We start from the raw sequence: 23,705 nt of genomic DNA on the forward strand, positions 1-23,705 counted from the left end.
GAATCAATCACTTTGAAGAGATACATCTACGGTGCTTGTTATACCTTATTTATATGATAAAGAATAATGATCTAACATTTTCCTTTACAAAATAAACTAATACAATCAAGCGTTTTCTTTTACAAAATATCCTTATAAGTTCCTTCACAAGATAGACTTGAAAAACAGGTGATAAGATAGAAATATAAGTGCAATAACCAGGCAATAACACAACACTACAATGGCAATACGATGACAATACAAATACAATAGGGGAGCAATACAAAGGCAATACAAAAACTCCACATTCCCATTATATATTCATAATCTACAACATATTACAAAAAGGACACGACGTCCTCAATGGAATCACATTTTACACTCCTACATCGTCAAAATACCCTCGAGCAAGGAATGGGCGGAGAGGCTTCTGTAAAAGTTGAGGATGTAAAAGATGTTCTTGACTTGAAAGTGGATTAGTTACTGGCCAAAGGCTTCTTAGGAATTATTTTCCTTTCGCAACTCTCCAAGAGCTAATCCAGCCTGAGGGAAAAAACAGAGTCAGAGATACATAATTTGTTACAACGAAATTGGTTGGATGAGAATCGCATATGTGCTTCTTCAAAGGTGCATGCTTGTGCTATCTACAAACTTATATAAATTTGATGAACAATTCTTGCAAACTGGGAAAAAAATTCCTACTCAGGCGAAAGTACAATTATGAGTACTTCCCAAAACTTATAAGTCCTAAGCACCATCCAGAAGGAAGAATATATAAATAGACAAAATATCTTCTTTTAACATGTAAACAGAAAATTAGACATTATCAAGTACAAGATTTCTCAAGAAAAGTCATTAACATGAATATTCAAGAACCGTGATAGGACTAATATTGGTATAAAACCCACTTTACTTTACACAGTGCGTCACAGATAAATTCCAGCAATATATACACTGCACAAAATAGTGACTTCTTCTATTAAACTAAAATCCTAGTTATCATTTTTACCTCCCAATGGGATTTGAAGCTAGGATGAGTACTTCACTAATTTGTTGTTCCTATAAAACATCCAATACTTGCTTGGACAAGGTCAGCCAAAGAGTGTAAAGACTCAAAAACGATCATATACTTTTCTTGTTCAAGTAGGACATGCATTCTTTCAAGGGCCATATGAAAATTTAGTCAAACCTTCTTTCCCTTTTGAATTTCTTGTACGAAATTATAGGGTTCATAGAAATAGCCAAAATTAATTGCAAACAAGCAACCTAAAACAGAGCCCAAAATATCCAATCAGAAAAACGATCCAAATACACAAAACCAATGAAACCCATTTGAGTTCTTACACTTGAGTTTGTTGGTGACCTAAAAACAATTAGATATTGCCAAAGTTAAAAGAGATTATTCTATTTCTCCATCTCATATACTCAATCTTCAAGAGTTTCTCGTATTAAAGCATATAAAGAACTTCAAAGAAGTAAAATATTTAAGCAATACCTGAGTGATACACAAACCAACATCTACATGAATGTCAGCACCTTCTCTACGAAGACTGATACTCGTAAACTGCAAAAAAATTTAATGCGTACATATATTAGACAAAAGCATTATACATTCTAAGGTATCAATAATGAGGAAAAAAAAGGACATCATCAGGATGAAGGACTTATGCAGGACCAAACTGATTTCCATCAGCATTAGCCCCACTAATTACAAAAACAAGCAGATATAGTAGTACCAACATTTGTAATCTGACCTATGTTGTAAATGATGATTCATGATTATTTTAATAAAATGAGCAAATTTATTACCATCATCAAAGTCAAAAGCTTTGGATTTAAAATTTACACTATCCCACCACAACAACTGCCAAGACCAAAAGGAAAGTAAAGAACTTAACTTATTAAATTGTATATGGCAATCCAAAATCCAAAGCACCAGAACAAGCTTGAAAGGGATGAAAACTAAGTTTACCTACTTTTTGGTTTGCTGAAGTTTTAAGATTGACAATAAGGTCACACTTGTTCTGCTGACTCGCACTTCATCATCCTTGTTATCTAAAACCAGTGAAAAAACTAGAGTACCGAGTTATCAGAATAAAAATAAAAAGTAATAAAATCCTAACTAAATCTCAATGGAATTTTCCTTGGAAGGAGGCTTTATCAGCATCTAGTGTGAGAGATACAAAGGCAAACCAAACCAGAAACTGTCCTACTCAAGGTCTCAAAAATGAAAATCATATGGTTCATAGAAATAACTGAAATTAATGGCAAAATAAGAATCCATAAGGGATTTAAAAGAAAAAAAGTGGCAGGGAAGGACAACTTTTGTGACCACAAATAGATGCATGTGTCTAAATCTTTTTGCAATGATCATGCCTTACAATTTCAGCCAGCAATACCATCAAGGATTAAATTTGCAATAAGAAGGCTCAACATAGAAATAAAAAAATACAAAAAGACAAAACCTAGAACAGAAAATTATTCACCCAGATCAGATACACACCTTGGCCTGCCCAAGATCCTAGTTCGTACATCTGGAGTAAAAATTTAAAGAACGCCTTCAAACATGGCAGGGCTAAAAGGCCTACCAGTCTCAAGAACACCTGCATCTTTGTTCTTTGAACTTGAACCACTAGGCATGTCAAATTCAGAGACGAACTCTGCAAATGCACCCAATCTATATAAAATCAAATTCAAATGGACAACATATTAGTTAAGTGATTAGCCAGAAAAAGAACAAGCATAGGCAAGGTAGCTTCCTATTTTCTGATATCAGCAATCTATATAAATTTTGTTTTTTGCAAATAGCAATTCTACTAAAACCACGTAAATACAAAGTAATCGAATAAACAAAAGAAACCTTAGGCACTTTGCGAGTTCTCAATTCCTGCAGAAGCTGAACAAAAGGAGAACAGGATAGAAGAGCCTGTAGCGTTGCGTTGAGAAAGCATAGATTCCCTGAATTGATTAAACCACGAGGCAACAAGACCGTAGCAACTGTAACAGGCCCATTCAAACACTTATGTAGTTCCCCCTTTACCTTAGAAGCTGATAAATCATCAACCCGACCATTCTGCTCTCTGTTATGCAATTCCAGACTTGGAAATTGATTGGAGAGGCTACATCAATAAAGCAAAATCAATCAGACCAATAGAAGTTTCATCCAAGCATGAAGTAATTCACAGTTCAAATACATAAATTTCCAATCTCTGTAATTACTAAACTTCACAAAATCAGTCACAGGTTAGTGAAATTATCATTCTCAAATGAAAACCATACAAAAAGACAAACTAGTCAATAACAAATACAAAACCTACCTTAGAATCACTCGTTTTGCGCACATAACCAAATTGGAAATCCCAGAAACACCTAAAGAAAAGCACGAATTTTGTCTGTGAGAGGATTGAGAATGAGGAGGAAGTATGTGAAAAAAGTCAGAATCGAAACCAAGAATTAGGGTTTTTTGAGGCCCTGAAGGAGCAGAGGAGAAGAGAAAGACGTCGATTGAAGACATGAAAAGATAGGGAACTGAGAGATTGTTGAAGGGAGAGAGCATTTAACGAAGAAACCCTCTCTTTCATCTTCAAGAACCCCCTCAACAAAACCTAACATTGACTGCAGAGAGAGAAAGAGAGAGTGCTGTTTAGGTTTTCGCGACAAAGGGAGAAAGAGAGTGGTGGTGGTCGATGGAGAGAGAAAGCGCTGAGAGAGGAAGAGAGAACTGTGAGAGAGAGCTGAGAGAGAGAGAGCAAGCGAACGTAGGGAGAGTGAATAGGGAGCTGAGAGACCAAAATTTCTGTAACAGTGATATCTGTGCAATAAGTGGACAATAAATATATATTTATTGGTGATAGTTTTACAATTTTTGAAAATGGGTGGTATTTTCACTTAAGATTATAATTTTGGTGGCATATACCGCTATTTCCCAAATAAATATGGGAATTAGAAACAACTGTGACCCTTAGGTTAAATCTGGAAAATTCATTTCAACAAAAGGATAAGTAATGAAATATACTTTTGTATTTTGAAAGTATACACACACATGCACAAAATAGAATAGTGTCAAATTTAATTTCTCTATAAATGTAAAAGATTTTGTAACATCCCGACCCAAAATAAAGGAATAGTGAATTAATTAATTTCAAGATTTATGAATTTACAATTTTGCCCACGGAGTAGGGGTAGTTTGGTCATTTTATTTCCTGAAGGAATTGGGGGCAGCGGGTTGTATTTTTACGTAGATCGTACCGAGATGAGTCCGTAGACACGTAGTGGGCTTGAATCGGAGTTGTAACGAGAAAGTTATGATCAAAATACCTTCAGGGGCATAATCGCAATTATTTCAAAATGGGATTTTAAATAAAAATCAGAAAACCCATTTCTCCCTCTCTCTCCCTGCGCAGAAACAGCCCCCCTCCCCTGTTACTGTTCATCCGAACGGTTTTTGCTTTGCCACCACCTCCACCGACCACCAAATCGCATGATATTAGTACCAAAACGTCAAGCTCACTTCCCTCTTCCTATCCCGACTAATCTCCGCCACTGGAACCACCGGAGATGGCCGGAAAATGCAAAAATCCGATCGGTTTCGACCCAGTTTTTAACATAATTTTCGCCGGCGATTTCTCCCTCCTCCGGCCACCAAACCGGTCGATTAAGGTATGCTTTTCCACATATTTTTCATGCTCTAGCTGATGGTTGGATAGGAATTGAGCAATTTCTGCATTGTGATAGTTAATTAAGCGATTGAAAAATCTGCCGGTTTCGACCTCCGTTTTCAGCCACTTCCGTTGACTTTTTGGGGTATGTCCAAGAACAAAAGTGGCTCCAAATTAGGTGTATTACCTAGGGTAGGAGTCTTGGCTCGAGATTCTGAGATTTAACGGCGATGCGATATCGCTTTGGACACCCATGTGCTGCCAGCGCGTGTGGCGGCGCATGGACACTGTATCAGAGGGGCATTTTTGTCCCAATGCGATCCCCTGGTTGTCACGAGCGCGTAGGATTTTACGGATCTCAATTCGGATAACGTTTGAACCCCGAACGGATTTTACATATTGTGTGATTTCCAGGTTCGATATGTTAGAACCGTTGGATCGCTTCCAATTTAATATATGTTGATCTAGGCATTCCTAGGATTGTATAGGATTTCACGGATTGTGAATCGGAGACCCAGATGTTCCGATTCAATAAGTTAAAGTTTATGTTTTACGATAACCGTTTGATCGTGCGATCGTGAGCGATCCGACCGTCCGATCTGAACCAAACTTGTAGGACGTATTTCCTAGACCTTGGGGAACCCATAGGAACTTTCGGATCGTAAAACGGAGGTCGTGGGCCCTGCGAGCCCGGTTGACCAAATATGGGAGGTTTGACCCTCGGTTGACCGTGAGTCTTCTGAGGTAGTTTCACCATTCGAAAAGCATTAGGATAACGTTACCACGAGTCTCAATTGTAATTTGGGTGTTGTTGATTGTGTTGAGATTTTGAGTTTGTTTTTATTATTACCGTATGAGGATTATTGGTTATTATCTTAATAATTTTGATTATGGAATTGACAAGTATGAGTTCATGGTTTTGTTGAGTTATGAAAGTGAGCCGTGGGCTCGGCTATGCTTATTAGGAAGTGAGTGGACCTTGTTTTCAGATAATAAGCATGGTTTTGGGATGGAAAGTTTATGCATATTGTTTTAATGGTTCCTTAAAATATATTATATATTTGATTATTGGATTTAATATGTTATGAGGTATTTGTTATATATATTTGGGTGTTGGACATATTGGAGTATCTTGAGTTCCTATATATATAATATTTGAGAAAGTGCTGTTTTAAAATATTTATATAAGGGATTATGAACTCCACCATCATACGTACCTCCCCCTTGGATGATGATACTTGGAAACAGTGGATATGGACACTGGGATACATGGAAATTGTGGATATGGTTTGGATATGACGAAACCCGGGGCATACCTTAACGGGGTGTCGCTGTAGACCCTTAATTGGGTAGTCTGCGCGCGTAGGGCTGTTTTCAGGCGTACGGGTCTTGATTCTTCGTCCGTACGTGCTGGCTGAGAGTTAGTCCCCCAGTTGGACGGCTCGTCCCTAGCCACATAGTCCGTTTGAGGGCTGATAATTGTGAGCTAGTCAACAATCCCCTGTTGGATTGTTTCCCCAGTACATGATGTGCATCATCATATGTACCTCCCATTGGATACTGATACATGGACATAGTGAATATGGTCTGGATATGACGGAACCCGGGGCATCCTTGACGGGATGTTGCTGTAGACCCTTGATTGGGTAGTCTGCGCGCGTAGGGCTGTTTTCAGGCGTATGGGTCTTGATTCTTCGTCCGTACGTGCTGGTTGAGAGTTAGTCCCCCAGTTGGACGGCTCGTCCCTAGCCACAGTCCGTTTGGGGGCTGATAATTGTGAGCTAGTCTGATGATCCCCGGTTGGATTGTTTTCCCCTGGTACATGATGATGGTGAGAGGTGTGTGTGTAATTATATATACATATATATATACTCATTTATAAGCACATACGTTACATATTGGTATATGTGGTTTTGATTCGGGTTTGAGATACGTGAAATTGTACTTTGTGAGGACCCTGTTTATGTATGAATGTTTAAGCCCTGGATTGGGAAGTGTGGTACGGCAACATACGCCTTGGATAGGGTATGGTTGCGGGATTGAACTGATATAGAGGGAAGAAATTGATAATGGGTTTTATGTTTGAGAGGTTATGTTGCCCAGGCCCGTCGGAGTTTGTCCAGGCCCTTCGGAGATTTGTTTTGCCCAGGCCCGTCGGAGTTTGTCCAGGCCCTTTGGATGTCTTCTTAATACGATGCCTTGGGAGGAAAGTGATAATGTTTCAATGTGTTTTTATCGGATTTAAAATTGTGATAGATCTGAATTGTATAGTTGGTTCTGTTGTAAATATTGGTTTATTACCGGAGTTGTGATCGTTGATGATGAGAACTACGTGTGGCTTGATCCCTCGGCGAGGGTACGTAGGCAACCTAGGGTAAGGCCTAAGTGCAGTCACAGGTTAAACTTTACTTTAAGTGTTTTGAGTGTGGTACGGACCTTGTCGTTGGTCCTGAGATTCAGGTGGGAACGGGTTGTGTTCATGTTAGGAGGTTAAAGCCTCATATGTTGAAATTGGGATAGTTAGACGCTGTAAACTTTGCTTTCGGCTTTCATATTTACGTTTAAGTTATTAATTGCCTCATGTTAAGTACTATTTGGTTTAAGAGCTTGTTGCTAGCTCGGTTTCGGAATATTTTAAGGCCGGAGGCCAATTAGATGAATTGCATGAGATATTATTGTGCATGCTACCTGTTGGGATATTAAAATGTGAATGTTGTGCAGGTTGGAATTTGGGGAACGTTCAATTTACAGGGGAGACTCTGCCGAAGTTTCGGTAGAAAGTCTCGTGCCCTTAATCCTCCTTGGGAAAGGAGGATATAGTTTCAGTGAGTGGGCCTGACATCGGGATGATGTCGGGAATTCCACAGGATTTGTCTCGAGTTCCGAGGAATTTGGGGCGGGTCCTGTCAGATTTAGTTCTCAATAAATTGAGGTTGGTTCCAAAACTTCTGAATCAATTAGCCAACACCGATTTTACAGTTGTTGGCTGCTCCAAAATTTATTTTAAAACATTTCAATAGCAATAAAATCTCATATACTTTTCTACCCATTTTTGAAACATAAAAATCTATAATATTATCAAAATATTAATTGACAAAAAAACAATACACCCATTAAAGACAAAATTTGTTAAACCGAAACCGAAACTGAATCCATAGTAAATATTTCAGAATGAGTAGCAATAGACTGTTCCAATGACATTGAAGTAAATTTTGATAGTAATTAAAATATAAATATATTAAAGTTGTAGATATAACATGATGTTGTAAGGCTAACGGCTGAAAGAAATCAAAAGCAAAATAAATTAGTTTATTTATTTATTTCATAATTGATAGGATATTTATACCAAGTAGCAGTAACGTTGAGCTATAATAATAATAACACATAAATTAGTATGTAGGTTTTTTATTTTCAAACACTAGCAGTAATTGCCCAAACGTTAGCAACAAATTATAAAAATATAAATGTACTAACAATATTTAAAGTAATTGAAATTGCATAGACAACATGAAAGCTTTAAACTGCATCTACCCAAAATAAATCGTAGTTTTCATTTTGAAAATCTAGAACAATGCAAAAGCTGCAGTCAAAGAGTTAAAAGGTATTAAAGCAATAGCAGTACAGGAAGAAAAACAACTTTAACGTACAAAGATTTAATAGACATATGGTTTCACATATATAATCAAACCTATGCTATGATAAAGACACAACCTAACAAATATGATTTATTCGAAATACATGTAAGATAATACTTTGTTTACTACAGTTTGAACCAAGCGGCAAGTGGTAATCTCATAAATCAAGTATTCAATTGAGGCTTCACAACAGTACGGAAAGAAAGTAGTTTTAATCTACAAAGGCTTTAGATTGTTATAAAAAATATACAAAAGATAGTTTTCCTTTTCCGTAAAGCCAAACACAAAAAATATTATATTATAAATAACATATAAATAAATAGGAAAGCTTTTAAGGTATAATGAAATTGAACAAAACAAAATAATAGGTAAGTAAAAGGAAAATAAATAATAAGTAAAAAGGTGAGTTTGGTACGGTGAAGCACGTCAAAAACGCTGTCCTAAAGCCTTTATAGCCTCCCTACGTGCAGGTACTGACGGTCTACAAGACTCCAAGATACGACCCCTTGTACACAAACTCAAGATCTGCTATGAGCACGTTCATAGACGGATATGGGTATCCAAGTCACAGAACCATTGCCAAAATAATAATATAAAGTAGAGAATATATATAAAAGTAGAAAATGAGAGAATTAGTTTGTGGTGGTGATTGTAGTATGTGATATTCTGATGGTGTACTGTGTGTGTATCAAATGTGAAGGAGTGCCCTTTTATAGGCATCCAAAAACATGTAACCTTCACCAACCATAAAAGTTCACCAACCAAAAAATTAAGGCATTCACCAACCAGAAATAAAACATGAATATTAAATATTTATAACCCCACAATAAATAAAATAAAATAGCCAAAATAAATAAATAAATAAAACGGTTAAATTTTTAAAACCTTTTAAAATTCCAACAGATGGTAGGAAACTTAATATGTGATTCCAATTGCAACTATCCTCAATCAAGACTTTATGAATAATGTCTAGAGGCATTTCAAACCACTCATAAACCACTCGTAAGATTGATCGATTTACTGGGCTCTTTGTTAAGTTTCTAATTTAAGTACATCCCTACCCGCACCCAATTAAACAACCTGAAATCCAAGCATCAGTTTGAGATCGAATCTCAGATGTGCGAGAAAATTTCTAAGACAAAAAGAGTTGACAATTACACCAGTCTTACTCATGGAAAATGTCCAATGGGTAAAATTAATAATCATCAATGGGCTATTAACAATTGATCATGGGATAAGAACTTTCATTCTAGAATCACCTTAATTATAGTTTAGCCACTCTAGTTGGCCAGTGATTGAAGCCTAATATTATATCAATGGGAAATTTGTGCACATAATATACTTCACATACGACTTTTTCGAAGTTTCGACAGTGACTAGCTAGCGTGCAGCAAAGATATGTTTTATTAGCTAATGGGATACTTCACTTTCTAGCATTACTCGGTCAATAAATATATCTTACCTAATAATAATTATAAAAATATTGGTGCTTACTTAGTTTTGACATTTTTAGAAACCGTTGTTGACGCAAAACTTTGGTTGAAGAAACCGATGTTGTTTCTGTAAAAGACATCGGGTTTTCCTCGATGCCTTTTACAACCCCTTTAGCATCACCTTATGGAGGCATTGGTATGCAATAGTAAAAGGCATCGGTTTCTCCCCGATGCCTATTAGCCTTTTTGTAGTAGTGCTCATGACTCTCTCCCTCCTTAGCCAAAAACAAAATGACAAATAATAATAATAATAATAATAGCACATTTTCTTTAAGTAAAAAGAAAAAGAAAAAGAAAAAGAAAATACTTTCATTAACTAGTCAATAATCAATTATTTTACAAGCCTTCCACATCAAGCCCAAATTTTCCACAAGGCAAAGCCCGATTGGTCATACTCACAGCTGGAACATGGCACATGGACAGATACGTCCACGACGACCAAGTCAATGCTCAATATTCAAGCAGAAAACAGAACTGTGTTTTCTCAATTTTGTCTTCATAATAATTATAAAAATGGAAGAAAGCTGGCAGAGTTTGATGGCAACAAGTATCCATTTCGATTTATTGTAGATCCTGACCGTCCATAAATCATGGCACATATGGACCATGAACAATGATCATCAATATCATGAGAGAACTGTTCCAACTAATTCTCTCTCAAAACATAAATAGAGAGAGCTCATCAAATTGCAACCCAATTTGAATGATGCTCATCATCATAATTGCGGACCAACCATGACTTGACTTGGCTGTAGCTTCCACGCTAGTTGGTCACTTATGCACAGAACAGAAAATTCTACCAATAACCAAAAGAAATTACAAATTAGTGTTCATGCACATATTAACTAAAGTTTTTACACCACTTGAAAAATGGACTTTGCACTACTAAAAAACTGGGCTAAAAGCACGAATTTTATTTGTGTTCTTTGTTTCAAACAGCACGGATAATCGTGCCCTATGAAAATAGCAACGGTGCAGCCACTTTATAGTGGTCGGTCTCCTGTATAGGGGTTTCTATTGATTATAGAGCACAAATATACTGATTCGTGGCAAATATTTAGAGCACGAAATAAAGCATTTGTGCTTATAGAGTAGATGGCCCCACCAAAACTCCACCTCTTGATAGTAGCTCTTTGAGAATACGAAAATAATACTTTTTTATTCAATATGAACACAAATTTCTCTAAACGTGGCTAAAAGGCAAACTTTTAAAAATAAAAAATAAAAAAATGAAAATAAACTCAGATACCAAAAACAAATAAATTTTGTTACAATAATTATTTTGTACAACTCTGAGTATCTCCGTATTTTATTGATTTGCAGTACAGCCCACTTAATTTGCAACAAAGTCCCTCATGAGTACTGACAATATCATCGTCCAATCTCCAGATCTGCTTTCTTCCTCCAAGTTCTCTAACATCTTCATCTTCCCATTTCAAAACTGCATACAATCAGATTTAGTGAACAAAAACAAAGATGCTAAAAAATTACCAGAAATCAAATCAAAGAAAATTTAATTGATATTAATGGGCATAACAAAATTCTCAAAAAATATAGAACTCAAGATTCATTCATAAACTCACCCATAAACAACAAATTTCATGTCCAAAATCAAAGAAAGAAATTAAATAAGATAAACCTAGATTCTCATATCAGCACCCAAAAAGAGATAAACAAAAAACTAGAAAGAAAATTTACTTGAGAGAAATCACCGGATATGGAGCGGATCTACCTATATCCAATAATCCGATCCGAAATATTTATTTTCATAAATTTTCAAATTAACAAAACTAACACAGAATATATTAAAAAACAATCCATAAAAGAATATGATAATTGCATCCAAAATATTCAATTACACTTCAACATGAACGAAAATCTTACAGCTCCACCAAAATACTTTCATCTTAGTCTTGCATTTCTTGTGTATTTCAGTGACTGAGAGAGAGAGAGAGAGAGAGAGAGAGAGAGAGAGAGAGAGAGAGAGAGAGAGAGAGAGAGAGGTCTGCTTTACCCCGAAAAATAGATGAGTTCTGAGAGAAGGTGAGAAGAAGAAGATGATGAGTAATGGAGAAGAGAGAGTAGATCGAGAAAAATGGGCGACGACTGCATTTGAGAGTAAGGGAGCAGTGTGTTAATAATAGGTTAAGAATGTGAGGTAAGAGTGGGAAAAAAAATAAAAAAAATAAATAGAATAAGGAAAGGAGGGAGCCGTGTGTTGTTGTCCAACTTATTTTTTTTTAAATACTTTTTTTGCAACACTTGAGACACAATTTAAAAAGAGAGTAAGGAGGGAAACAAAATTATAAAAAATAAAAAAAGACAGGAAGATAGAGAGAGAGAGAGAGAGACAGAGAGAGAGGCGCCTCTTAGAGAAATCATTACTTTTTACTTTGTTTACAGTATTGACACAATTTAAAGCATTCGTGCTCTATAGCCATTTAAAAGAACACAAATTCTTTTTACCAAAAAAAAAAAAGAACACAAATTCAATATCCGTGCTCTATCTATAGAGTATAGACTATCTTACTTTTTTTTATAAAAAAAATGAAAAGACTATCATACTTTGATTATGAACAAAAAAATAAAGACTATCATACTTTGAAATGTGTGCGGTACAATGCCACAAAATTCAATATTCGTGCCCAATATTGAGTCATAATAGTGTAAGTAACAAGAGACATGCTTTTTTATTGGTATAAGGCACAAATAATGTTTTATGGTTAGAATTTTTTATTAGTACAATATATAAGAAAAATGCACAAAAGTATATTTTTCATGGTTAAAAAAGCTTCAACTATTCAAAAAGTGTAGTGACAAACTCTATGCTATGATATTTGGCCACAAAATTTGTGCTTAAACCGCTTTAGGCACAATTATTTGCTTTTTCTATTGTCATTGGACACAAAACTATTATGTCTTCTTTACATATCACACAAATACTAGTATTTGTGTAAAATGTAATTCAAAAAGACATGAACTTTGTTTTTGTGATCTTTGGGTCGTGCCTTTAGCCCACTTTTCTAGTAGTGTTGAGACAAAAAGCGTTGGCTTGACTTGTGTTATTTTTATATATAAAATGATATCCATTCAACACAAAGTACTTACTTAAGTTTGTATCTTTGCTTCCCTTGTAGTCATGTCGTGGACGTCCAAGCAACTCCTCTTTCTGGTTGCTGGTTTCGCTCTTAATCTGATGCTGTTTGTTCATTCCCAAGATGAACAATCAGGTAAATATATCAGCAGCAAGAAAAAATAAATCGTTAATTTTGGTAGCATAGTATATATCTAAGATAAGTACCTGTATTTCTTACATATGTATGTTTATATATCTCAGGATTCATTAGCATAGATTGTGGCCTCCAGGCAGATTCAAGTTATTCTGAACCGGACACTGGCATTAACTACATTTCCGATGCAACCTTCATAGACACCGGGGAAAGTAAATCCACATTGCCTAGTTACAGAGATTATCAACAGCGACACAGGTCTGTTAGGAGCTTCCCCGAAGGAGCCAGGAATTGCTACAAGATAAATGTTACACGCGGCAACAAATATTTGATCCGAGCAAGTTTCTTATATGAGAATTATGATGGCCAACATAAGATACCTGAATTTGAACTGCACCTTGGACCTAATTTGTGGGATACTGTGAGCCTTGAAGCTGTACCCACGCACAAAGAGCTCATATATGTCCCACTCCGAAACTATATACATGTTTGTTTGGTGAACACAGGCTATGGGGTTCCATTTATATCTGCTCTGGGACTCAGGCCTTTACCTAATGCATCTTATGAAACGGGGTCATTGGCACTTGTCTCCCGATATGACATGGGCGAAACACCTGATGGGACAGGATACAGGTGAGTCGTCTCCTAGCTAGCTATGAGTTCCCCATATATATATATACATATGTGTGTGTGTGTGTGTTTGCAATCCTTGAAACTTTTAATTTTGATTATATTCTGATGGAATTTTGGCTTTGATTAGGTATCCAGACGATATTCTTGATCGATACTGGGATTACTATGATGACCCCGATGATGATTGGACACAATTAAACACCTCATCCACCATCAAATCTGAATCTGACCACCAACTACCATCTGTTGTTATGAGTACTGCTTCAACGCCAAAAAATCCAAGTGATTCCTTGAGTATTAATTTCTTGTTGCCAGACAGAAATGCAGAATATCAAAATTACCTGTACTTTGCAGAAGTTGAAAGCCTCCAACTCAACCAATCTAGATGGCAATACATTTTTAGGAACGGAGACAGCATTTATAGGCCATTTGCTCCTCAATACTTGTCCACAAGTATCATTTACAGCCCTAACGCTTGGAGCACTGGTGTAAACGATGTTAATTTTTCAATTACCAGGGCTGAGAACTCTACCCTTCCACCTATCCTCAATGCTCTTGAGATTTATATGGTTAAACACTTCGAAGAAGCAGAAACAAACCAAGAAGATGGTAACCACTAACTAATTAGTTCTTCCTTACACAAGTGGCTTTCTCTCGTTTAGTACCTTACCATTAAGGAAGTGTACATATGAATTCTTCTGATGAAATCTTCTGTTTGCGTGTGAAAATATTAGTTGACGCAATCGCATCGATCAAGTCAACTTATAATGTTAAAAGAAATTGGCAAGGAGATCCATGTGCCCCTCAAGATTACGTTTGGCAAGGAGTAAAGTGTAACTATCAAGAATTTGAGTCACCTAGAATCATATCCTTGTAAGTATATGTGACTTCAAACAAACTTCTCCTGATATTTGATTTAATTATGCCTCATCCTGTCTTAATTAGTGAAGTTGCAAAAAATACAATCAGGAACTTGTCCTGGAGTGGCTTAACAGGGGAGATAGCTGCTTCTATATCCAATCTCACAATGATCCAGTCTTTGTAAGTATGTCTTACTGCTTTTGCTAAATGAGTAATTACCAATGTAATTAATAAGAAGGTAGACAATCAGATTAATTTAAATAAGTTAGGCCCTACAATGCCTAAGTTAGTTCGATTGGATCTTTGAGAAAAGATGCGGCAATAGCTAAAATGGACAGAGTTTTCTCTCACGGGAAAAGCTGGGTGGCCCGGGCCGTGTGTGATGACACTTAGCCTGTGAGGAGAGAGGGAGAGAGAGGCGGCGAGACAGAGAGTGAGAGGTGTCTCTCTCAAGTTTTAGAGCTAGGTTTAGAATTAGCTTGTGTGTTGAATTTGGCCATGTATTTATAAGGCTCTAGCCATCTAGGGTTTTTCACAAAATAATTCCTATTTTGAAGGGAATATATTCTTTCCCTTAAATAGAGAGATTGAGTCAATTAGGGATTTAGATTAGAATCAATTCCCTAACTGATGATAATATCCCTAAAATAAGATAATATCCTAAATTGATGATATTATCTTTAATTGATGATTATATTCCCAAATAAAGATAATATCCCTATTTTTTGTCTTAATTAATTAGCCAAATAAATTGGCTCAATTATTGATGTAAAATCCCACATCGACCAATGAAGAGGGGGTGATGTGCCTTATATGTACATGCCCGCCTCCATCTAGCACGAGGCCTTTTGGGAGCTCACTAGCTTCAGATTCATGGGAACTCCAAAGTTAAGTGAGTTGGGGCTAGAGCAATCCCAGGATGGGTGACCCGCTGGGAAGTTGCTCCTGAGTTCCCATAAACAAAATCGTGAGGGCAGAGAGGGAGCCCAAAAGCGGACAATATCGTGCTACGGCGAAGCGATCCGGGACGTGACAATTTGATATCAGAGCCACTCTGCCATGTGGTGCGAGTGTGCTGACGACAACGTTAGGCCCCTAAGGGGGGTGGATTGTAACATCCCACATCGACCAACGGAGAGGGGGTGATGTGCCTTATATGTACATGCCCGCCTCCATCTAGCACGAGGCCTTTTGGGAGCTCACTGGCTTCGGATTCATAGGAACTTCAAAGTTAAGTAAGTTGGGGCTAGAGCAATCCCAGCATAGGTGACCCATTGGGAAGTTGCTCGAAAGTTCCCAGAAACAAAACCGTGAAGGCAAAGAAGGGGGTCCAAAGCGGACAATATCATGCTACGGCGGAGCGATCCGGGACGTGATAATTGAACTATGAGATATTCTTCTTGTCCATGTGGCGCCTTGTGATTGGCCAATGAAATATATGCTCCCACATTATGTAAGTATCTTTTGATGTCTTGAGGAAAACGTAAACACGATATTTTGATTAATTTCATGTAGTGAATTAAGTGCGAGAATCTCCATGCAATCGTGCAGGAACTTGTCCTGTAAGACCTGTGTCTTGGGGAAACAAGAACGGTGAGCAATCCCATATCGCTCAGGGAGGGAAAGGTTAAGTGCTTTAAATGTGTGGACACTTCTCTTCCTAGCACGAGGCCTTTTGGGAGCTCACTGGCTTCGGATTCATAGGAACTCCGAAGTTAAGCGAGTTGGGGGCCAAAGCAATCCCAGGATGCGTGATCCACTGGGAAGTTGCTCGTGAGCTCCCAAAAACAAAAATTGTGAGGGCAGAGAGGGGGGCTCAAAGCGGACAATATCGTGCTAGGGGAGTCGGGTCGTGACAAATGGTATTAGAGCCGGACCCCGACCGGAAGTGTTGACAAGACCCGCCCTGAATTCCTCAGAACCCGAGACGAATCTTGTGGAAATTTTTCGACATCACACCAATGCCGGGCCCACTTACTAAGAACCGAGACTTTCTGCCGAAATTTCGACAGAACCTCCCCTGAAAATTGGACTTTCCCCAAATTTCAACCTGAAAATTTAAAACATATTTTATAACCCAACTGGCATCATGCACAAGTTATCAACATGCAAACACATAATAGGCCTCCAGCCTTCAATTAATTCGAAACAAAACCAGCAAGCTTTTAAGTCGAACAATACATACACCAGAATCGATCAAACCTTTTAAACACAATAATATTTCGCGGCTGCACCTAAGTGAGACCCCAGGCTGCCTACGTACCCTTGGACAAGGGATCAAGCCACACGTAGTTCTCATCTCAACGGTCACAACTCCGATAATAGACAATTATTTACAACAGAACCAACTATACAATTCATATCTATCACAATTCTAAATCCGATAAAAACACATTGAAACATTATCACTTTCCTCCCCAGGCATCGTAATAAGAAGACATCCGAAGGGCCTGGGCAAAACAAACTCTCAAACATAAAACCCATTATCAATTTCTTCCCTCTATATCAGTTCAATCCCACAACCATACCCTATCCAAGGCGTATGTTGCCGTACCACACTTCCCAATCCAAGGCTTAAACATTCATACATAAACAAGGTCCTCACAAAGTACAATTTCACGAATCTCAAACCCGAATCAAAACCACATATACCAATGTGTAACATGTATGCCTATAAATGAGTATATATATATATATATATATATAATAACACCCACCTCTCACCATCATTATGTACCAGGGGAAAACAATCCAATCGGGAATTGTTGACTAGCTCACAAGTATCCGGCCTCAAACGCCCATGTGGCTAGGGACGAGCCATCCAACTGGGGGACTAACTCTCAGCCAGCACGTATGGACGAAGAATCAAGACCCGTACGCCTGAAAACAGCCCTACGCGCGCAGACTATCCAATTAAGGGTCTACAGCGACACCCCGTTAAGGTATGCCCCAAGTTCCGTCATATCCAAACCATATCCACTATATCCATGTATCAGTATCCAAGGGGAGGTACATATGATGATGCACATCATGTACTGGGGAAACAATCCAACCGGGGATTGTTGACTAGCTCACAAGTATCCGGCCTCAAACGCCCATGTGGCTAGGGACGAGCCGTCCAACTGGGGGACTAACTCTCAGCCAGCATGTACGGACGAAGAATCAAGACCCGTACGCCTGAAAACAGCCCTACGCGCGCAGACTACCCAATTAAGGGTCTACAGCGACATCCCGTCAAGGATGCCCCGGATTCCGTCATATCCAGACCATATCCACAATTTCCATATATCTCAGTGTCCATATCCACTGTTTCCAAGTATCATCATCCAAGGGGGAGGTACGTATGATGGTGGAGTTCGTAATCCTTATATAAATATTATAAAGTAATATTCCCCTCCTTAATCCAATTTTTCCCAAAAAAAAAACCTATTCATAGTATAGCTAATAAATTCTCAAGCATATTCTATATCCAGGGGGTACCTAAGATAGAGCTAATAGCACTCAAATCGACATTCTAACCCTTGTCTTTCTAGCATCTCACATCAACAACCCAAGTACCCCACACATAATCAACATAGATAGCAATTCCTCAAATATTATATATATGACTCAAGAAACTCGAATTATTAACAATAATAGGATTACTCACGAATTAACAATCTACTTATAAATATAAATATAAATCTCACAACAAACCATTAAAACAATATGCATAAACTTTCCATCGCAAAATCATAAAAATAATCTCATAGACCCACAAACTCAACATCAATCAAATGGCGGTCCAGATCCATCCAAAAAGGGGTCGTCCTAGTACTTTTCGAAGAGTAAACTACCTCGGAAGACTTATGGTCAACCGAGGGTCAAACCTTCCAAATTTGGTCAACCGGGCCCGCCGGGCCCACGACCTCCGTTTTACGATCCGGAAGTTCCTAAGTGTTCCACACGTTCTAGGATACGTGTCCTTCAAGTTTGGTCCGAAACGGACGGTCGGATTGCTCGAGATCGTACGATCGGACGGTTATTGAAAAACACAAACTTTAAGTTATTGAATCGGAACATCCGGGGCTCCGATTCACGATCTGTCGAATCCTACACAATCCTAGGAATGCTAGATCAACATATATTAAATTGGAAGCGATCCAACGGTTCTAACATATCAAACCCGGAAATCACACAATATGTAAAATCCGTTCGGGGTTCAAACGTTATCCGAATTGAGATCCGTAAAATCATACGCGCTCGTGACAACCAGGGGATCACATTGGGACAAAATACCCCTCTGATGCAGTGCCCACGCGCCGCCACACGTGCTGGCAGCGCGTGGGTTTCCAAAGCGATATCGCATCGCCGGAAAATCTCATAATCTCGGGCCAAGACTCCTATCCTAAGTAATACACCTAATTTGGAGTCACTTTTGTTCTTGAACATAACCCAAAAAGTCGACGGAAGTGGCCGGAATCACGATCCCAAAACGGCAGAATTTCAATTCGAAAATTGGACTATCAATGCTCAAAATTTATGAAATCCTACCCAACCAGCAGCTAGATCATAAAAAATAGTCGAAATTTCATAACTCATTCGTCCGATTTGGTGGAGAAATGAGAGAGAACGAAGGCTTGGAAAATCTGTCAAAATCTGTCCGAAAACAGCTCGGATTTCTGCAATTTCCGGCCAGCACCGGCGGTTCCAGCGGATGAAATTGGTCGGGATGAGAAGAGAGAGGCAGCCCGGTTCTTTTGGGTCCGGCCCCGTGGCCGGAGGCGGCTTGTGGCGACGGCGGTGGCTCTTGGAAGCCACCGGCTGTTTCCCAAAACAAATTAAAAGGGGGCCTGCTGTCGTGAAAACCAGAGAGAGAGAGAGAGAGAGAAATTCTGAGATTTTATTAAAATCCATTTCAATTTATTTATGATTTTGCCACTGAGGGTATTTTAACCATATCTTTTTCGTTACAACTCCGAATCGAGCTCACCGCGTGTCTACGGACTCGTCTCAGTACGACCTACATAAAAATACCAGCCACTGCCCCAAAATCCTTCCGGATTTAAAATGACCATTTTGCCCCTACCTCGAGGGCAAAATTGGAAATTCATATTTAAATAAATTAAATAATTTGGTGGCTAAATAATTTAGGGTCGGGGTGTTACAAGTGTGCTAGCGAGGACGCTGGGCCCCAAGGGGGGTGGATTGTAAGACCCGTGTCTTGGGGAAACAAGAACGGTGAGCAATCCCACATCGCTTGGGGAGGGAAAGGTGAAGTGCTTTAAATGTGTGGGCACTTCTCTTCCTAGCACGAGGCCTTTTGGGAGCTCACTGGCTTCGGATTCATAGGAACTCCGAAATTAAGCGAGTTGGGGGCCAGAGCAATCCCAGGATGTGTGACCCACTGGGAAGTTGCTCGTGAGCTCCCAGAAACAAAAACCGTGAGGGCAGAGAGGGGGGCCCAAAGCGGACAATATCGTGTTAGGGGAGTCGGGTCGTGACATGTCCTCTAGTGCATTAACAGGAGAGAGAGCTCATTTCATATCAAATCTCACTATGATAAAGACTTTGTAAGTATGCCTTTTTGTTTGGAATTTTAATTTGGTAATACTAGTCGCAAATCACTCAAGAGATTAATATGCAAAGATAATAAGAGAGAGTATTTTGGAATTAGAACTCAGAGGTCTGCTCCAGGGAGAAGTCCAGACTTGTTCTTCTTTTCTGTTTTTTTTCGATTGATTCACTTGAGAGAGCAACACTCTACAAAATATCTATTACAAGGCTCTTTAAAGCCCACTTGCTGGTCAGCTTGCCAACCAGAAGGAAAGTCTAGAAATAGCCAATTCAAATGCCGCCTATGTGGCCTCCTAGTAGCCTTACAAACAAAAACAGAAATTTAAAAGTTTCTAACAAAAGTAGCTCGAGCTGTTTTTCTCTACCAGAAAACGCTCTAGCTATTTTTAGTATAGATAGAGACAATTTTATTTTATTTTTTGGTTAAAGTTATTACAACAAAAGCATTACACTATGTTTAATAGCCTTAACTATTCTTTAGGGTAAATAGATTAATTAATTACTAAATTAATGAGCTGATGTTGATCGTCATTACATACATTACAGGGATTTATCAAACAACAACCTAACTGGATCAATTCCAGAGTTTTTGTCCACACTGCCAAAGTTAAGCGCGCTGTAAGTTGTTGTTAATGGGGGCTGAACTGTAATTCCATAATTAATTAATAGAAGGTATGCTGATAGATACAGTGGTTTACCTATGTATGCAGAAACTTGGAGAAAAACAAACTCACAGGTTCTGTTCCTGTCGGACTCATTCAAAGAAGAAAGGGTGGGTTGCTATCATTAAGGTGTGCTTCTTAATTTAATTAGCAAATAAACAATAAAATAATATCTATCAAAATCTTACTACAGTTGCCAACTTGCCATCCACCATTTTGTTGCCAGTTTCTGCGAAAATCCAAATCTATCCGATTCCCAACAAATATCTTGCGAATTAAAGAAGAAACGGAATATCAGTACTCGCGTAGCACTGTACTTGGTTGGATCGTTAATGCTCTTGTCAAGTGTATTAGCTGTCTTCTGGATGGGCTTTAGATGGAAACGACAGCATGGTAAGACTGCCAAGTATTTCTTATTGATAGTGTGACTCCCACCATCCTAGAATGTTTTTTGTAAAAACGAAAAACTTGCTTCATAAACGTGCAATGGTCTCATATGTATGTCAATATTCATGTCCATCGTCATGAATCTTTTCGTTTGTAGAGATGATGAAGAATTTCAAACCAAATACGTTGGTGGAGTGCGAGGGCCAACACTTTGCATACTTGGAGATTGTGAAGATTACTAACGATTTTGCATCAATAATTGGAAGAGGCGGATTTGGAAAAGTCTACCTTGGCACTCTTACAAATGAGACTCAGGTTGCTGTGAAGTTGCTCAATTCATTGTCGAGGCAAGGCTCAAAAGAATTTAAAAATGAGGTAGCTATGTGCAAATATATACGTATATATTTAGAATGTTGCTATTTGTATTACGTTTATTGACCACATTACTGACCACCTCTCTAATAGAGGCGAGTCCAAATACATTAGTGAGGTCCACCTGGTGGTCAATAAATGGGCTAATAAATGTGATACAAATAATATAGTTCTATATTTCTATGAGATTTCGTACCGGATACTAAACAAAATCATTATTAGTTTTGCTAAAAATAGTAGCCATAAACAAATGGCAGGTTGAACTGTTAATGAGAGCTCATCATAGAAATTTGGTTTCTCTGGTTGGGTACTGTAATGAAGGGGAGACTATGGCGCTTGTTTATGAGTACGTGGCGAATGGAAATTTGCAACAGCATCTATCAGCTGGTAACACCTAGCTAATTCTCCTTAATTATTTTCAACGAAATCGGAACAACTTTATGAGGATGGAAAACTTTTCTGTGCAGATGTAACTCAAGACGTTTTGACTTGGAAGGAAAGACTTGAAATTGCAGTAGATACAGCACGAGGTAACTAAACCCTAAAATAAATGTTTTCTTTGAAAAATAATGTAGTCCATATATATATAATGTTATTATGCTTGTATATGTAACATGGCTGACACACACACACACATATATATATATATACTTTTGCAGGACTGGAATATCTGCACAATGGTTGCAAGCCACCAATAGTGCATAGAGATTTAAAGACGTCCAATATCTTGTTAAATGAAAAGTTACAAGCCAAGATAGCTGACTTTGGTCTTTCTAAAGTTCTCTCAACTGAAAGCGCCACTCATGTCTCAACAGCTGCTAAGGGAACATTTGGATACCTTGATCCTCAGTAAGTCTTAATTACTTAATTACCTTTTTTAATCCAGGAGATTTGCGCATTGACAATTAGGTTTGAGTTTCGATGCTCAATCTAATTAGATTTTGTGTTGACGTTATGTCCAGATATTGTAGCACTGGACGGCTCAACAAAAAGAGTGATATATACAGCTTCGGGATTGTGTTGCTAGAGCTTATAACCGGTAGAGCAGCAATAGCAAGAGATGAAGAAGATGTACCTATTCACATATGTGAATGGATGTGTCCTAAATTCGAGAGCATGGAAATTGAAAGCATTGTGGATTCAAGATTACAAGGGAGCTACCTCAACTCTTCTGCTCGGAAAGCCATAGAAATTGCCATGGCATGTGCATCTTCAACAGCAATCCAAAGGCCAGATATAACTGTTGTGCATAATAATTTGAAAGAATGCTTGGAAATTGAGATGCCTTTTGAAATAACTGAGATTGTGGAGAGCGATGATGCAAGTTCAAGCAGCTCAGTTACAATGACTTTCCCACATTGAGTCCCAAACTAATACTAGCAGTCTTGGAATGTTACACGAAATTTCAAATTCCTTGCACTAATTTGTAGAGCTTTTTCTTGTATCTATACTAGTACTATACTATAATTTAAGAGAACCTACCTTGTTAATCATTTTAACGAATTCAAACAAATTATGTCATTAGTTAATTAAGTTCCAATCCACTCTTATTGTTTATCAAGTTGGTTTTTAGATTTTCTACCCAAAAAATAGATTAAGATTTGTAGACAGAGACTACTTACTAAACCCAAAAAATAGAAAGAAAACAAAACAAGGAAAATAAGAGAATGGATTTACTACCGAATCAATATTAATACCCAACTCTTCCTTGTTTTACCTGCTCTCACCTAAACCACCTTACAAGTCTCCCCGTATGTTTTCAACCCAATTTAATCATGCACATGCAACACAACATTGACTTCACTTGCTTCTCGCTGTACCACTGGTCAATGGGTCAAAAGTCTGTAAATGGGGAAAAATCAAAATCATCCTCTCTGTTTTAGAAAATCGCTTTTTGACTCTCTATGAATTGAAACAAAAATGAAATTGTTATAGTTTCACTTTAAAAAGAAAATAAAAATCATAATTAACAAATGTAGATAGTATTGTTGGACTTGGCGTAGTCATATCAAAAGTGATTAGCAATTTTTTTTTGGCACTTGTGCAAGTATATGGATTCTCATATTATATCTCTAAACAATATGAAGTTGCCTTGTTTTCATGGGAGTGGTGTAATTGGAGGGACAAGTACTGTCCATTTGAAAAATAAGTGAGGGCATTATGGGAATGTCAAAAATTCATTAAAACCACCTGTTAAATTTTTTTTTAAGCAGTTTTTAAAAGCTGGCTTGTCCCTGCT

General features: G+C 37.9%; 2 protein-coding genes, 1 long non-coding RNA gene and 1 pseudogene across 17 annotated transcripts; 2 read left to right on the top strand and 2 right to left on the bottom strand.

Annotated features, from left to right (window-relative positions):
• Positions 1-172: 172 nt before the first annotated feature.
• Positions 173-3,778, bottom strand: LOC148295479 (uncharacterized). Of its 14 annotated transcripts, none has more exons than XR_015834706.1 (7): positions 3,297-3,778; positions 2,840-3,098; positions 2,483-2,639; positions 1,956-2,034; positions 1,789-1,843; positions 1,475-1,543; positions 173-522 (listed from the first exon to the last, which is right to left on the bottom strand). XR_015834706.1 is itself a non-coding variant. In XM_088251142.1 (6 exons), the coding sequence occupies exons 1-5, from the start codon at positions 3,533-3,535 to the stop codon at positions 1,498-1,500; spliced, it is 780 nt and encodes a 259-aa protein (XP_088107268.1). In that variant the 5' UTR covers positions 3,536-3,778; the 3' UTR covers positions 173-522; positions 1,475-1,497. The 14 variants fall into 14 exon arrangements, 5 of the variants coding, with proteins under 5 accessions (XP_088107268.1, XP_088107266.1, XP_088107269.1 ...); XR_015834703.1 differs by having other exon boundaries at positions 1,956-2,052; XR_015834704.1 differs by having other exon boundaries at positions 1,952-2,052.
• Positions 3,779-10,989: 7,211 nt separating this feature from the next.
• Positions 10,990-11,773, bottom strand: LOC110768791 (uncharacterized). The gene is made up of 2 exons (XR_015834772.1): positions 11,650-11,773; positions 10,990-11,206 (listed from the first exon to the last, which is right to left on the bottom strand). It is a non-coding gene; the product is annotated as an uncharacterized LOC110768791 (long non-coding RNA).
• Positions 11,774-12,890: 1,117 nt separating this feature from the next.
• Positions 12,891-14,248, top strand: LOC110774567 (LRR receptor-like serine/threonine-protein kinase IOS1 pseudogene; annotated as a pseudogene). Its single transcript, XR_015834461.1, has 3 exons — positions 12,891-12,995; positions 13,103-13,628; positions 13,756-14,248. The product of XR_015834461.1 is annotated as an LRR receptor-like serine/threonine-protein kinase IOS1 pseudogene (transcript).
• Positions 14,249-21,253: 7,005 nt separating this feature from the next.
• On the top strand, positions 21,254-22,913 carry LOC110771608 (receptor-like protein kinase At3g21340). The gene is made up of 5 exons (XM_088250198.1): positions 21,254-21,469; positions 21,724-21,853; positions 21,934-21,996; positions 22,126-22,315; positions 22,429-22,913. The coding sequence occupies exons 1-5, from the start codon at positions 21,254-21,256 to the stop codon at positions 22,826-22,828; spliced, it is 999 nt and encodes a 332-aa protein (XP_088106324.1). The 3' UTR covers positions 22,829-22,913.
• Positions 22,914-23,705: the final 792 nt, after the last annotated feature.

Source organism: Prunus avium, chromosome 3 (genome assembly GCF_965620075.1).
Source record: "Prunus avium chromosome 3, drPruAviu1.hap1.1, whole genome shotgun sequence".
Classification (NCBI taxonomy): Eukaryota; Viridiplantae; Streptophyta; class Magnoliopsida; order Rosales; family Rosaceae; genus Prunus; species Prunus avium.

Bases quoted from the DNA above. Each gene is read 5' to 3' on its own strand.
- LOC110771608 (XM_088250198.1), top strand. From the start codon at position 21,254: ATGATGAAGAATTTCAAACCAAATACGTTGGTGGAGTGCGAGGGCCAA. The intron at 21,854-21,933 runs GTAACACCTAGC...TTTTCTGTGCAG, and splicing joins GCAACAGCATCTATCAGCTG to ATGTAACTCAAGACGTTTTG. The intron at 21,997-22,125 runs GTAACTAAACCC...ATACTTTTGCAG, and splicing joins TGCAGTAGATACAGCACGAG to GACTGGAATATCTGCACAAT.
- LOC148295479 (XM_088251140.1), bottom strand. From the start codon at position 3,535: ATGCTCTCTCCCTTCAACAATCTCTCAGTTCCCTATCTTTTCATGTCT. The intron at 3,099-3,296 runs GTAGGTTTTGTA...TTATTGATGTAG, and splicing joins GCAAAACGAGTGATTCTAAG to CCTCTCCAATCAATTTCCAA. The intron at 2,640-2,839 runs GTTTCTTTTGTT...GTGCATTTGCAG, and splicing joins GAACTCGCAAAGTGCCTAAG to AGTTCGTCTCTGAATTTGAC.